The 16,599-nt window shown below is 43.8% G+C and overlaps 1 protein-coding gene across 2 annotated transcripts in view; it reads right to left on the bottom strand.

The window, feature by feature from the left end:
• The window catches only part of TRHDE (thyrotropin releasing hormone degrading enzyme), a 372,106-nt gene that overhangs the window by 173,657 nt on the left and 181,850 nt on the right, over positions 1-16,599 (bottom strand). For both annotated transcript variants that reach the window (XM_026001636.2, XM_072742405.1), the window contains exon 4: positions 2,494-2,648. In XM_026001636.2, coding sequence (XP_025857421.2) covers positions 2,494-2,648 — 155 coding nt within the window. The remainder of the gene's footprint in view (positions 1-2,493; positions 2,649-16,599) is intronic.

Raw genomic sequence — 16,599 nt, 5'->3', positions numbered from 1 at the left:
CTCTCTCTCTCTGGGTCTCTCATGAATAAATAAATAAAATCTAAAAAAAAAAAAAAAAAAAAGAGAGAGAGAATAAGAAAATGTCCCTTTTCATTGTGGAGCCAAGGAGGATGAGATGAGATACAAAATTAAAAAAAAAAACATATAAGCAAATGAATGACACAATTTCAGATCCTGATAAGATGTGTCATTTATTTTCAGGTTTTTTTTTTCTTTTTTTTACTAGAATCAAGATTGAAATTAACATTGCAAAGCCTGTGTAATGGGGGAGGAGCCACCTTAGATCATCAAAGCAAGAATGCTCCGTCCCAGCCAGTGACATCGGAGCAGGGACATCGGAGCTGAGACTTCAATGCTAAGAAGGAGGCAGTCATGAGAAAGCCTTGGGAAGAAGGTTCCAGGCAGATGTAGGCAACACTGAGCGTGAAGCCCCGGGTGGGAATGAGACATTTAAGGAACGGATGCAGAGGCAAGCGGCGTGGGCTCAGGCCCAGCCCAGGAGCCCCATGGAGCAGGCCTTGGTGCCCAAAGCCTCGCTGCGGTCACCAGTGCCGCCTGCCCAAGGGGCTCCCTAACTGAACCACGAGGAAGACAGAAGTCAGTGGGTGACCAGCAAGTGGCTGTCTAAAAAAATTGTTATATTTTTTTAAGACTTTATTTATTTAATCATGAGAAAGACACAGAGAGAGAGAGGCAGAGACCCAGGCAGAGGGAGGAGCAGGCTCCATGCAGGGAGCCCGATGCAGGACTGGATCCTGGGACCCCGGGGCCAGGCCTTGGGCCGAAGGCGGGTGCTCCACCACTGGGCCACCCGGGCTGCCCAGTAATGGTTATTCTTAATGAAAAACGCGTGCTTCTTCCTTAAGCGGAAAGCCCGTCTTCCAAACGGTGACCACACACGCAGGTGGGGGACAGGGCTGTGGAGGCGATCGTTCGGGAGCGGAGGGGGAGCTGTGGTCCCCCAGGCTCTGGCCCGCCGTCGCAGGGGGGCGAACACGAGAGTAGCACATGCCCACGAGCTGCGAAAGCAGCGCCAGGAGCCAACACGTCAGCCGCGCCCTCCTTCAGCACTAGCGGACAAGCCGCTGGGGCCTCGGACGTGCCGGAGGGGAGCTCACCCTCCAGGAATCACCAGGTGTCCCGGGAAAGCTGTGGCCAGCACAGTGGGGAGACCCCTCGCGGCCCAGTGCTGAGGACGCGGCCCACCTGGCCGGCCGGCAGGTACAGCCAGGTGTCCCTGCAGGAGGTGGCCAGGGTGCAGGAGGTGGCCGGGATGCAGGAGGTGGCTGGGGTGCAAGAGTTGGCCGGGGTGCAAGAGGTGGCCAGGGTGCAGGAGTCAGCCAGCAGGTACAGCCAGGTGTCCCTGCAGGAGACGGCCGGGAGCAGGAGGCGGCTGGGGTGCAAGAGGTGGCCGGGGTGCAGGAGGAGGCCGGCAGGTACAGCCAGGTGTCCCTGCAGGAGGTGGCCGTGTGGCCCAGGGCCAACCCATCATTAAACCTCTGCTGGTGCATTAGCAGTCGGCAGTTCACGTGCTTTCACCAACAGCATTTTCACACGGTTCCTTCCTGGAGTTTTTCTAGCTTTTCTAAAAAAAGGCTTTGGGTTCATACAACAAATGAAAGCCAGACAGTCTCACAACGAGATTTCCAGTGTCTTCACTTGAAACTACGTGGTTAAACCAGGACAAGTTCGGCTGTCTATGAGCATGAACATTGATTTTCAGTGTTCTTTCTTTTTCCTTTTTTTTTTTTTTTTTTACTAGAATGAAGATTCAAATAAGCATTGCAAAGTCTCTGTGATACCTTCCACTCGTTGTAAGAAAGTGCATCAAATCAAAATGAAATTAATTTTATCTCTGCTTCACTACAAAGTTGGCTAATTTACACAAGAATTTCTAAACATGCCAAACCAAAAAATATATATATATTTATAAATAAATATATATATATGTGTGTGTGTGTATATATATACATATATACATTTGAGAACAAAGAGTCTACAGCTGAGTTAGGGAAAGACTTCCTAAGTGTCTATGTGATGGGAAAAAGGGAATAACAAATTGATTTCAGCCAAAGCAAATTTTGACACGTACACAAAACTCCGCTGCGTCTTGCAGCAGCGCAATACATCACTGCCATCACTGCACTTACCATATACACACACCAATAATCACAAGAAAATAAAGCAAGGCTGACATGGAATAGTGACTGGGCAGGGTCTCCAAAGAGGCTGCTGGGTGGCGGTGCCATCTCACTCCTCAATGGAGCTGAGTGACAGGTGTTTATTCAATATCATCAGCGTGTTTGCTTTTGTCTATGCTGTCCTCTGAGAAAGAAAAGGACGTACCATGCAGAAGGAACTACACAGTGCTCTCCAGATAATTAAAACTTAATTGGGAGGATACTAATTTAGGTCCCAATCTAAGTATCCGAACTCATTCTGCATTCTCAACAGTGCGCAATTATACTTACACCTGATTCTTTTTTCTCATACCTGGTGACATATCTCATGAACAATGACCATGGTGACATCCAGTAAATAAGAAATAGATGAAACACTGGGATCCAGCAGTATTCTTTGCTCCACAAAAATACTTAGTCCCCAGTTCTCCATAGCCGCGTACGGATGCTTAGGCACAGCTAAAAGATCTAGAAATAGAATAAAACAATTCCAAAGGCTTTAACAAACATGCCGGATTCTAAATTCATATCCTAAGAAAGTCCAGAAATCCGAATGAATGGAAAGGAATATTTGCTCTTTCTCGGTAATTTTTTTTTTTCTAAATTAAACTACCTGCCATTTCTACATGACAGCAGAAATATGGGCTATCCCTGTGCACGCGGGCCGTGTCCATTCATCACCCTTCATTTTCAGGCCCGGCGCTGGAGGAGGCTGGAGGTATCAGCACCATTATTGATGGGCCCATCCTAATAAGTCTCAGGAAGTCAAGGAAACCAAATGCAGCAGAAATCTACCGAGTCAAAAGGCTTTGTGCCTTCTAATGAAAATATATTCGGCTCAATGTAGTGGATACTGTCCTCTTACTTTTACCTTAGATTTTCTTTTTTTTTTTTTTTCCGAGAGAAAACATCTTGTATCAGTTTAAAGATGTGATGTGTCATTTTTCTAATTGCATAGATTCTCCTTTATTTTTTTAGCTCTGTTAAAAATGAAACGTTGCATGCAAATACAGCTTAGAGACCAAACTGTAACAGGAGTCAGGGTGGCCAAAGGACTACTGAGGAAACCTGCAGGCTCCGGTTCTGGTCCTGCCCTCCACCATTCAGCGGATAGATGACCTCGGTAAATCACTTAATTTCTCCAGACCACAATTCCCTCACCTATAAAATAAGGTTATTGGCCTTCATTATCTCTGAGATCCCTTTCAGCTCCAAAAATCTATGATTAGATGATTCTACTATTTGTGCTTGTTTTAAAAGGCTGTGGAGGTAATAGCAACTTCTGGTTAAGGTGACACAATAAGTTCATGCTTTGATGTACTCCCTCGGCTCCAAGCACAGAGCAATGATAAATAAAATATTAAAAGGGAAGACTAAAAAAAAATATCTCCAGGCTTGAAAATAAACCTCTTCATGGGAACAGAAATGGTACAGAAATGCAAAGCAGTGATTGCATGTGAGGCCACAGTCCTGCTGGGTTCTGGCTCCAGGGGCAGGCAGTGGCAGCTGGGAACTGGCTTCAGCAGGATCCACCAGGGCCAAAGGGACCTAAGCCAAGCTGACTGCGTGACGCCGGGGGTTGAGGCAGGGCATGCATGCTCATCAGGGCCGCAAATAGCTGCTGCTCACTGCTCCTTGGGAAAGCTGGGAAAGGAGTCGAACCCAGGCAGCCTGAGTCCAGGGCCTTCCTCTTCATGGAACTGAGATAATGACTTCTTCATTCTCTGACCCAAACCCTCTGTTGCCCAATAACCCTACAGTCACTACCTAGGATGCCCAGAAAAAAATGGCACCAGAGTGTTGGCTACAGTATTGTTTTTAAGAGTGAAAGGGGAGGGGCTCCTGGGTGGCTTAGCAGGTAGAGCGTCTGCCTTCAGCCCAGGTCATGATCCCCCAGGGTCCTGGGATCCAGCCCTGCTTCGGTTTCCCTGCCGGAGGGGAGCCTGCTTCTCTCTCCCTCTGCCCCCCACCCCCAGTTTATGTGCTCTCTCTCTCGATCTCTCTCTCTCAAATAAATAAAATCTTTAAAAAGGGGGGGGGGAGGGAAAACCAAATGCCTTTTATCAAGGTAGTAGACAAAGAAACTCTAAGATAGCTAAAATAAAGCAACTGAAATACACACTTACCCCTAGATTCTTACACTATATAATCTATATGGAAATCTGAAAAGCATAATGTTGAGGGCACAAGTAAGGTGTAAAATGACCTTTCCCGTGTACTACTTAAACAAAGAAGCAGAGTAATACCGTATGTTGAATACGGATGCTCACACCTGCACACACATACCCAGATAGAGGGGTAAATGCACACGCAATCACACACGCGTAGCAATGATAAACACCAAATTCAGAAACATGACTGCTTCGGGAAAGAAAGGGCAGCAAGAGGATGAGGGCCAGTCTTTTAAGAGACAGATCCCACTTCAGCACAGGGTTGGGGCTGAGTCCCTTACCATCAAGCAATTCTGGGACACTGGAGCATATGAGAATTCATCTTCTCTACCCGGAGACAGCATTAAATTCCACGAGTTTCCAGTTGAGTCCTCCACGATCGCCCTGGACCCTCACTCAAGATGCTAGTCATAAGGCCAGGCCGTTCCCTATACTTGCAGCTGGCTGGCTATGCATCAGCGGCTCCTATGACCTCCTCCTCAAGTTCGGTTAATGTGCTAGAGAGTCCACAGAACTCAGGGAAACACTTGTACTTACTGGGTTACCAGCTTACTATAAAAGGATAGAACTCAGGAACAACTGGTTGGGAGCGATGCACGGGCAAGGTATGGACAAAGGGTGTGAAGCTTCCATGCCCTCTCAGGGCGCACCACTGCCCCCAAATGTCTATCTGTTCACTCCCAGGGAGGCCCTCTGAACTCCATTCCTTGGGGATTTCAAAGAGACTTTGCTACACAGACATAACTGACTAATCCATCGGCCATTGGCAATGGACCTGGATCTCCAGCCCTTTTTCCCTCCCTGGAGGAGAGGGCCAGAGGGTAGGACTGAACTTCCCATCTCCCCAGTCATGTGATTGGCTCCACCATGATCAGTTCAGCCCCCCTCCTAGGTGGGTTCCAAAAGTCACTTTATTAACATAACAAGATACTAACATTGACTAAGAGGAACTCAACAAAGACTCAAACCCTTAAAAAAAAAAAAAAAAAAAAGACTCAAACCCTTATGAAATGCCAGGGGTTTTGGAAGCTGTAAGCCGAACACCTTGTAGGAACACCAAATATATATGAGAAATACATATTTGGACATTCAGATGACTGAATAGATATTTCTTATTAATCACAGGGTCCCCCGGGTGGCTCAGTCAGTTAAGCATCTGCCTTCGGATGCTTGAGATCCTAGGATAGCGTCTTCATTGGGCTCAGCAGGGAGTCTACCTCTCTCTCTCTCTCAAATAATTAAAATATTTTTTAGAAAATAAAAATAAATAAATCACAGGACTGCAGATGGTCACAAAAGGGATTTCAAATCTGTCTTTAATATTAATTTTCTTTAAAGCAGGTGATAGGTACATGGATATTATTTATAATATTATTGTTTCTTCTCTGTATGCTTTAAATATTTCATAATAAGAAAAAGAATAGGGCAGCCCGGGTGGCTCAGCGGTTTAGCGCCTGCCTTCAGCCCAGGGCATGATCCTGGAGACCCGGGATTGAGTCCCATGTCGGGCTCCCTGCATGGAGCCTGCTTCTCCCTCTGCCTGTGTCTCTGCCTCTCTCTCTCTGTCTTTCATGAATAAATAAATAAATAAATAAATAAATAAATAAATAAATAAAATTTAAAAAAAAGAAAAATAATAAAACAGCAGTCTTACGGTTGATTGTCATTTATTCATCATTTCAATGAACATCTCATCATTTGCTGTATCTTCAAGTCTAAGATATGTATTCAAATACATCAATATGATCCCATATCCACTACATTTTAATCTAGGAATGGGGACCTGACAGCGTTAATACTGGAGATAAAGAATAAGAAGTGCTGTGCACAAGAGGACACATCTGGTTAGAGAAGTTCTGAAAGAGTTAGTCTTTGAGTTGGACGTCAAAAGCTAATAGGATTCCAACAGGCAGTCAAAGGTACTACCTGCAGCCACTGCCACGAGTATTTATGGAATATCTCCTTTGCTCAATAGAAGAACTGCCATGTCCTTTGAGCTCTCCTTGCCCCCTGCTCCAAGGGCATGTGGGCGCTTGCTGGAGGACGGGCTCAATCAACAGAGTAAATGAAGGAAATTCAGTGAACAGTAAGCTCTGCAAAGACAACACGAGTAAGATGGTGATTGACTGATGGGGTCCGTGCCGTGTGGCCAAGGCAGGCCTCCTAAGGTGCTCACCTGTCACCCGACGTGTGAACAACATTAGAAGCCAGCTATCCAAAGACTTGTAGACGTGTGTTCTAAGAAGGGAGGGCAGATGTAAAGGTCCCAAGGAGGAAATGAGACGGGTACACTGGACACATGGGAAGAAGGTCAGTGTGGCTGAAGGAGGTAAAGAAGGACAAATTGCAAATACATAACAAACAGACCTTCTCCTACTTAAGGTTTTGAGACCATCCCTAAACATGACCAAAGTAGGCAAGAGAACCACACTGTCCACCACCAGCCCATGACAACAGCAGTAGCAGCCCATCTGGTGTCACCGATGTGAAGGAACACATGGGCTTAGGGACAACCCTCTGGACCACACCTACTGAAAACAGAGGCCCCTTTGTAAGCCGCATTCTCAGGGGTTGACAGTAGTCAGTCCCCAGAAGTATGTGAGCAGATAAGGCCCCGCGCCAGAATTTAGATCGGCTCCACCGGCACAGAGAGAAGATTCCTGACGTGAGGCAGACGCAGACTCTAGGAGTTTGTGGTAAAGAAGAAGGCACCCCGGGGAGCAGCGATCAGATGGCAAATGCCTAAGTGGCCGCACAAGGGGTCTGGTGAGGGCACAGCTAAGGGTGGTGCCAAAGAAACCACTAATGGAGGCCTGGCTACCCGTGGGTTTCCAGACAGCTGAGGGCACGAGGGGAGCCCTGGGTGATAAGGCCATGCACCAACCACCCCAGAACTCCTGAGCCAACAGAGCCGGACTCAGAAAAAGTGGCGGAGAACAGAGTAAAACACAGACGGCTCGGTAATAGGAGGCAGCTTCTCACACCCAGAAAGGCTGTATGATAGACACAGGGAACCATGTCGGTGGATAGCAGAAGGGGGGAAGTGGAGCTGAAACATTTAGGTGATGCCACTACCCACATGATGACCTAGTAGTGGGATATGAGAAGCTCAGGTTTTGTTCTAACAACCACTGAGAGAGATTTCAACTGGGCCACTCTGCTCTACGTCTTTACAACGTAAGGACTCTTAATATTGTTTATATCTGGATATGGTTTTATTTTTTAGGAATACTTTTGGGGGCACTGGGGTGGCTCAGCTGGTGGAGCATCCAACTTGTGATTTCGGCTCAGGTGATGACCTCGTGGGTTGTGGAGTGGAGCTCAGGTCAGGCTCTCCAGTCAGCGGGGAGTCTGCTTGATGAAGTTTCTCTCCCTCTGCCCCCCTCCCCCCACTTGCTCACACTCTCTCTCTCTCTCTCTAAAATAAATGGACCAATCCTAAAAAAAAGAACACTTTCGCGAAGCATATATTCACATAAGCACTGACACACACACGTGTTCCTAATGGTTTTACTTCCAATAGCCAAAAACTGGAAATGAATGTCTATGGACACAATGGATAATGTGGTATATCAACGAAACTCTATTCAGCAATAAGAAGTGAACTATCAATACGTAGCAAAGTTGAATTCCAAGATAATTATACTGAGTAAAAAGGAAGATATATATACATACGGTATGAATCATGCATTGACATGAAATTCTAGAAAATGCAAACTAACCTATGGTGTCACAAAGCAGATCAGTAGTCTCCTGAGGATAAAGATGGGAGTGTTAAAAGACCACAACAGGGAACTTTTGGGGGTGAAGGATATGCTCATTAGGATGATGATTTCATGTTTATATATATATATATATAACATATATATAACATATATAAACATATTATATAAATATATAAATAATTATATATATTATTAATATGTTAATTTATTATAATTATATTATATAATTAATAATAATATATAAATATATATCTTAAATAATCAAACTCCACTTTAAACGTGTGCCATTTACTGCCCTTACTATACCTCAGTGAACCTGCTTTTTAAAAGTGCCTTCAGTAAGTGAAATATTCTTTTGCTTCACTTTGAAGCTGTTAAGATTTATTCACAATGAATTGGGTTATTTTAATTTTTGCAAACATAAATTTGTCATGAGGCTACATCCATTAGAATGTGCAACCATCCCCTTTAATATGCCTTGAAAACAGAAGAAAATTCAAATGTTTCAGAATCTAATTTACTTGGAAATTCAAAGAAAATCCTGGATAAAATTATGCATAGTACTCTGTTTCCAATTAATTACTACAGTTTTTAAAACTATAGGCAGATAGCAAATATTCATAGAATGCCAGGGAATGCAATTACAAACATTAACATAAAAATCTGACTTCCTCTTCTTGCTCCCTTCAAAGCACTATAATTTGCTTTCTACCTTTAACATCATGTCGAAATAGCTCTCACTAACAAAAACCGCAAAATCTCACGCACCCTTCTCAGTTCGTATTTGCTTGAAATGGCTGAGAATTATCATCCTGCTTGTTGATTACGATCTGTCATAACAGGATATCCACGGTCCTCCCCACTTCTGAGACCAGCCTATCTGATCGTTGCTGCTTGTTTGTTTGGGGTTTATTTTCTTGTTATCCTGACTTTGGAAAAATCGAAGTTCCCAGGATTTCCGTCTGTGGGTTGTTTTGTGTTTTCTTTCTTTCTTTTTTTATTTGACTCCTTCTACTAGTTTTCTTTGAATGTTCTCACCCACTCAAATGTCACCTGTCACCTCCCACATGCCCAGAAGCTCTTTGAGCTCCAGAGGAAAATATGGAAGTTCCTTGATGATAGACTGTTACTGGATAGCTCCCCTGGGCGCTCTTCCTTCTGGAATAGATCCCTCCCTTTAATCTGGCTTAAACCTAAAGATTACCTTGCAACTTCTTCTTTTGCACACTGAAGGGAAGTCAATCACCACGGAAAAGGTCTGGCTACCCTCACAACACTATGCTAAGAGGAACACTGAAACTACGTGGAGAGGCCCCAGGAATCAGCAAACCGGGTCTAATAATACGTACAAACACATACAAATAGCACATGCACAGTATCAGTGGCATTTCTGATGCATATCTTTGTAAATACCTACTCTAATGTACTCTACATTATGAAATGGCCACTAGCAAAAAAAAAAAAAAAAAAGTGTGTAATATCAGGCCTCTCCTCTGCGCCGCAGTCCGATTGCGGGTGCACAGATCATCGCCGGTAGTCATGTAAAATAAGATGCCTCCAGTAGACATCCAGAATAAGATGCCCTCCGGGAGTCATCCAGAATAAGATGCCTCGGCACAAGCCCTGGGCCCACCCAAGGCCTGGCTCTAGCATGAGAGTCTCGTGTCCTTCAGCTCCGATACTTTCTGCCACAATATCCAGTTCACACGCCATGTTCTAAGAGTCAAAAGGGTAGATGAGATGCCATTTGACACATGACCTCTAGGTACGTGTCCATCGTCTTGCTCTACCCCGACCCTTCGTCCTTTGCCTAGGCCAGACTCCCTAAAGTCCCGGCTCTCCTCGCAACATTTCTTTGCCAGTCAATCCTGCCTCCACTCTCCACACCCCCACTTGCCAGTTCATTCTGCATTTGCCACCCATGTATTTATCTAAATATGCTGAGAGTGGTAAGAGAGTTCCTGCTAAGACGAGAACTCACGATGACCCAGACTTCAAACTTGAGCCTGAAACAGGATAGAAAGTCCTGGGAGATAAGAGGTTAAACACCAAAGAAAGAAGTTTGACCCCCTGTAACTCAAGAGCACCACCTCAGCAGCAACCCCTCTAGCCCTGCTCAGAGGTCAGAGCGGCTATCAAGCTTGGAGTAAGACCAGAGGGAGAACCTCTTTCCCTACAGAGCAGTCCTGGGTCCTGGTTGGATATGAGGTTGGGTATGGGTTGGTTCTGCTCAGAACATCCAAAGTGCCACACATTAATCCTAGAAGTTTGCGGTCTCATAATAAGGAAAAATCCATAAGTCTCTCTCATGGGAATGACTAATCTTTCTTATTTTTCCTGTTTGTGTAGTAGATTTCTCCATCCATCCAGTCATCCATCATGTTTGTCGAATCCATACTCCATCTCAGGAGAGGCATCTGACGATGATCTGGCTCTCACGGAGCTCACATTCCAGCTCTGTGGCTACAGGATAGTTGGAGGGGGTGAGAAGGAGCCGAATAAATAAAATGAGATGATATTAGGATGGGGACCGACATGAAAATGACACAGGGGATGTTAAAGAATAAGGGGTTGTGGGGAGGATACCTCCCGGTCAGAGTAGGTGGGCTGGAAAACCTCGTGGGGAGACTGCATCTAAGCTGGAACACCAGCCCAACTGAACTTCACCTCCGCAAAGGCAGGTCATTTTTCACTTCAATCGCTGCATTTCCATAGCCTAGCGCAGTGCCAAGAACATGGCTGATGTTCAAAAATTGATTGCAAAATAATCTTCCTTGTGATGACAACTTACGCTGACTATAGCTTACGGCTGGTTTTGCTGGTATTGCACACCAAACAGGTACATAACCATGGCCAATACCCATCTAAGAAAGAGCATTAAGTGCTGCAACTCTGGTCACCAGGCCCGAGGTTCTCTGTCCCGGGAGGTGCTCTTCCTGTTCTTTAAAGTCCTCCGCCGAGTGGCACTCAGACGCACTCCCTCCAGAGTCACAGAAGCGTTCTGAACTCCACCCCAGGTCCTCCACTCAAATCCACCTTGCTGGGATCCCTGGATGGCTCAGTGGTTTGGTGCCTGCCTTTGGACCAGGGTGTGATCCTGGAGTCCTGGGTTTGAGTACCACGTCGGGCTCCCTGCATGGAATCTGCTTCTCCCTCTGCCTGTGTCTCTTCCTCTCTCTCATGAATGGATAAATAAAATATTTAAAAAAAAATCCACCTTGCTCGTAAATCCCCAACTTCTGACCTAACCCCTCCTTCTTTGTTCTGCCCTAGGTCACCCTTTAAACTGCACCCCCAATGCTGTCCCCATGCTGCATCCTAGTAACATCTCAATCACAGTCGAGGCTCTCTTTCCAGCTCTGCTGCCCAGGCCTTCTTGGCAGAGGGCAGGGAACCAAACCCTTAAAAGCTGGAGCTTTGGAGTCCACACCCTCTGGGATCCAAACTCAGGTCTAATGCTGACTAGCTGGGGAACGTGGGACACACGGCTTAATCTCTCTCGGTTTGCACTTCCTCGTGGATAAAATGGAGATATTACTGGTGCCTTCTCTGCAGGTGGTCATGCAGATTAGATGAGCTGGTCCATGTCAAACACTCAGTCTTAAGTACCAAACGTGATGAGTCCACGCTCTCACTAGTTGGGATCTTTCCAGTCCATCCCCACCTTCAGGACTTGAAAGCATTGTGGGCTTTAGCTTAGAAAGGATGAATCTTATCTTTGACCAAAGATGAAGTATTGGCTAATATGTCACATTAGGCATTTTAATTTTTGAATTGAGAGTTTATGTTATCCTATAAAGTGATACAGGACCTATCTATGAATAAGCGAACAAAACAAAGAGACTACATAATAGGACATTTCCATATTATCGTTCAAGGATGCTAAGTAAGTTTTTAAGGTACAGCAGGTAAAAACAAATGTTATATTTTGATTTTGCCATGACCAGCACTTGCTCAAAGGTATTATATACACATGCATCTATGCTTAAGTATAAAAATTGAAACTCCTTGCTCTAACAATCACCACATGTGGCTACGAGAAATATAAATTATGTTCGAAACTGTAATATAAACAAGATAGAATCCATAGAAATCACCTATTACTAGTATTTATAATATGGAAACAAGCAACTTGTTTCCAAGCAACTTTGCAAGTGCAAATTCTAAAGTCATTTTTTGTATTTTGGGTTATTCTTTTTACTCACAAACTGGTTAGGTTCTGAATGGCCTTTTTGTTTTGTTTTGTTTTGTTTAATCTAGCATAAAAGTCTTTATTTATTTTACACTTTTTATTTTATTTTAATTCAATTTGCCAAGATATAGTATAACACCTGGGGCTCATCCCATCACGTGCCCTCCTCGGTGCCTGTCACCCAGTGATCCCGTCCCCCCACCCACCTCCCCTTCTGCAACTCTTTGTTTATGTCCCAGAGTTAGGAGTCTCTCATGGTTTGTCTCCCTCTCTAATTTTTCCCCACTCATCCTCCCTCCTTCCCTTAAGGTCTCTTTCACTATGTCTTCTATTCCACGTATGAGTGAAACTATATGATGACTGTCCTTCTCCGACTGACTTATTTCACTCAGCATCACACCCTCTGGTTCCATCCACATCAATGTAAATGGTGGTAGTCATCCTCTCTGATGGCTGAGGAATATTCCATTGTGTATACAGACCACATCTTCTTTATCCATTCATCTGTTGAAAGACATCTAAATGGCCATTTTTAAGTTCATTTGACAAAGAGTAGCTTAAGCTTTGCTCTTCCCTGGATGCATTCCACCAAATTTAAGAAAGACTCAGTCCTTCAAAGCTTAAAACAAAACACACTTTCTCCTGATGGACTTTTTATTGGGGCATCTTTCTATCAAAAAAAGGCTAATTTCAGCTACACATTTTGGCCTGTAACAGAATTTTCATCAGTACCACTTGTATTCACAAGCTTAGCATTTAAGTTCTCAAATTCCTAGCGTTCTCACAAAGTAGCATTAGGCCATAATATGCAGTCTATGTTTTTGCTGATCCTCCTGCCACATATTCAAAAGACTTTTTTTTTTTCATTTCTGCAATCACTTTTTTCCCCGACACTTACTGATTACTGTCAATGGCAAAGGAGGAATGCTTTTCACGTGTTGCCTAATTTCCTTTTCCCCTGAAAAAGGATTTCTATGCGAAAGGACTTTGCCTACATGCACAAGGACCATTTGTCATTTTCTCACCCATTTAATTTTTTAAATTAGTTCTACTTTAATTTCCATCACCATATTTTGCATCTTCCTTCAAGCACTTTCCAAACTCATGGTCTTTGCTTTAATGGGCATGATTAGGCGTAAACATTGAACACACACTGAATGACCCCTATCTTCATCATCTGGTAACAAGTCAAATTGACTAATGCTTGTTATATAACAAAGACTTGCTATTATCTAAGAGAATGTAGGTTGGAAGTAAAGGTTGCTCTCCATTAAGGTTTCACTTATGATGCAGTTTCATTTATTCCTAAAACACTTACTCATTACCTAATACAGGCCCAGATTGATCTGGACACAGGATATATAAACCCTAAACACTAACGATACTTCCCCATTAACCCCTCTTGAGGCGTAGAAACCAATGGGGAATACAGTCAAGTTAAAAAGTAGGGACATTATGGACAGACGTGAAGGAAGCTGCAGTACAGCACAAATGCCACAATGAGCACCTGGTATAATGGACGCAGCACATAGCAGAGATTAAGAACATGGGCTCTGAAGCCAGGCAGCCTAGGTTCAAAATCAATTCTGCTACTTAATGAGGCATGTTACTTACCATTTCTGTCCCCCATTTTCTCTACCTGTAGAATGGAGATGATTATAATCACAACTATTTCACAGGGTTACCGTGAGGGCTACTGTTGGAACACAATCCTCAAGGGTCTCTCACATTTCTTATGTCTTATGAGCACGGATACTGATGGCTTTTCATTCCAAGCTGTCTTTTTAAGAATATATGTATAGCAAAAAATAGAGATAGTGTCCTGTCCACAGCAAAGGACAGGCACAGATAGCATCATTTTATAAAAGAATCAGGCTTTATAGGCTCAGGTTCCTCACCTGTAATATAATCTGGCACATTTGCAGGCATCACCTGGCCCTCCTTGCATTGCTCTTGGGAATTGGGACTCAAGGAACTGGCACAAAAAATACTGAATCTCTGGCTACCCCTAGAGCAGTAAAGATTTTATCTCTAAACCAGGAATTCTGTGTACCCTGCAAGCACTCATGAAATAACACCAGGATGACTTGTCAAGCTCGCAAATAGGGTAAGGTAAAAATCTCAGACCCTTCACAGCTCTTGACGACTGTATGAGTTCATCCATGTGAGTTTCTTAGAATTGCACCTAGAAGTGGCAAGTTCTAGATAGCTGTTAGGGTTTATGGTGGATCACCAAATGCCCCTCCAAGGATGTCCACAGCCTAATACCCAGAACCTGTGAACATATTAGATTACTTGGCAAACAGAAACTAAGGCACATATAAAAACTTGCTAATCAGTGGACCTTAAAATGGAAGAGCAACCCAGACCATCCAGATGCACCCATTATAATCACAAGGGTCCTGAAAAGTGAAAGCACGAGACACAGGAGTTGGTGTCCGAGTGAAGCAACGTGAGAAAGACTCTGGAGGCAATTGCTGGCTTTGAAGATGGAAGAGCATCATGAGCCAAGGAATTTAGGCAGCCTCTAGAAATTAGAGAAGGTGACAAAATTTAGAGACCCCCCCCCCTCCAAAGCCTTCAATGAAAGCCTGGTCAAATTGCCAATGTACAGAACTAACTATAAGATAATAAATCTGTGTTGTTTTAAGCCACGAAGGATGTGGCAATTTGTTACACCATCAATAAGAAATAATAGAGAGCATCACTGTTATCATCATCAACTTTATCATTATTACTATATTGATAAATATACAGTATTATACATATACATAATATGATATATTATGTTACCATATCATATACTATATTACTATATCATTATGATCATTACTATTATGTAAAAGAGGTCCCAAATCTTTTTTTTTTTTTTTTTTTTTTTAGAGGTCCCAAATCTTAACACAAGGATGGGGAAAGGCTATCTGGAGAAAGTCAATTATGAGATTTATTGAATCAAAAGGAATTACCAGGAGGGAAAGAGTATTTCGGATTAAGGGTGTGTGCAAACAAGTAAGAGAGAAAATGGTACTTTCAGTAAATAAAAAACGAAATCAATGTGGCTGAAGAATAGAGTGATGAATCCCGTTTGGGACATTCTGAGTTTGAGGTGCCTCTGGAACATCCAACTAGAGATCTAGTAAGAGAGGCCAAATATAGAGCTCTGGTGGAGGAGGGAGAGATCTGGGCTGTGGGAGCAGATTTAAAAAGTCATCGGGCAGCCCTGGTGGCTCAGAGGTTTAGCACCACCTTTGGCCCAAGGTCTGATCTTGGAGACCCGGGATCGGGTCCCGCGTTGGGCGCCCTGCATGGAGCCTGCTCCTCCCTCTGTCTGTGTCTCTGCCTCTCTCCCTCTGTCTCTCATGAATAAATAAAATCTTAAAAAAAAAAAAAAGATAAAAAAATAGTTATCAACAGGGGCACCTGGGGGGCTCAGCGGTTGAGTGTCTGCCTATGGCTCAGGGCCCAGGGCATGACCCGGGGTCCTGGGATTGAGTCCCATGCAGGGAGCCTGCTTCTCCCTCTGCTTGTGTCTCTGTGTCTCTCATGGATAAATAAAATCTTAAAAAAAAAAAAAAATCAACAAGTCTACAGTAGACTGTGAGTGATACAGAGTATAGACAAAGAGGACCAAGACGATGTCTGAGGAGCACTGAGACTTGGAAAAAAGCAGGGGGGGGGGGGGGGATCGGAGCAGGACACATGGAGGGGTATTAACAGGCACCGTCATAAGACAGGGAGGTAAATACCAGAAGAGCGTGACACCACGTCATTGGAGAGTGAACCTCCCATTGGGAGTGAACCTCCCAAAAAGAAGGCAGGAGCATACAACGTCTACAAATATCTTAGGTAAATTCAGGTGAATTTATAAGGCGCAGCTACTATACACTCACATAAAAATTAATTAATTAAATATTAATGCTTTCAAATAATACTAGCGCACCATTCAACACCATTCTCAATAGATCTTCAAAATGAACTATAAGACCTTTTACAAAAATATACCATGAAGTCTAATCACCTGTGTTTGCATCGTCACCTAAAGGAGGAAAAGAAACACAATACGGTGCAAAGGGTTCTCGTTCATCAGTTATTTATTGCGCGTTCCTTGCCGGAGTGGGCTCATTCGAGAGCACGCAATTCAGGAGTCTTTCTTGTTTCAAAAGTGAGGTAGCTGGGAGTCATTCTAGAGGTTTGGATAGCTCTTTGACACCCTTTAATTGACAGATTCACATTTCCAGCAGAATAGAGTATAAAAATAGTGCTATTTATAAATGAGCATTCTTAACTCTTGAAACTTGGAGTTGTCAGTAAAATGTATTTCCAAATTCACA

This window comes from Vulpes vulpes, chromosome 16 (assembly GCF_048418805.1).
Source record: "Vulpes vulpes isolate BD-2025 chromosome 16, VulVul3, whole genome shotgun sequence".
Lineage (NCBI taxonomy): Eukaryota > Metazoa > Chordata > Mammalia > Carnivora > Canidae > Vulpes > Vulpes vulpes.
Note: the sequence above shows the minus strand (reverse complement) of the source record. Positions and strands in the feature narration are given on the sequence as shown.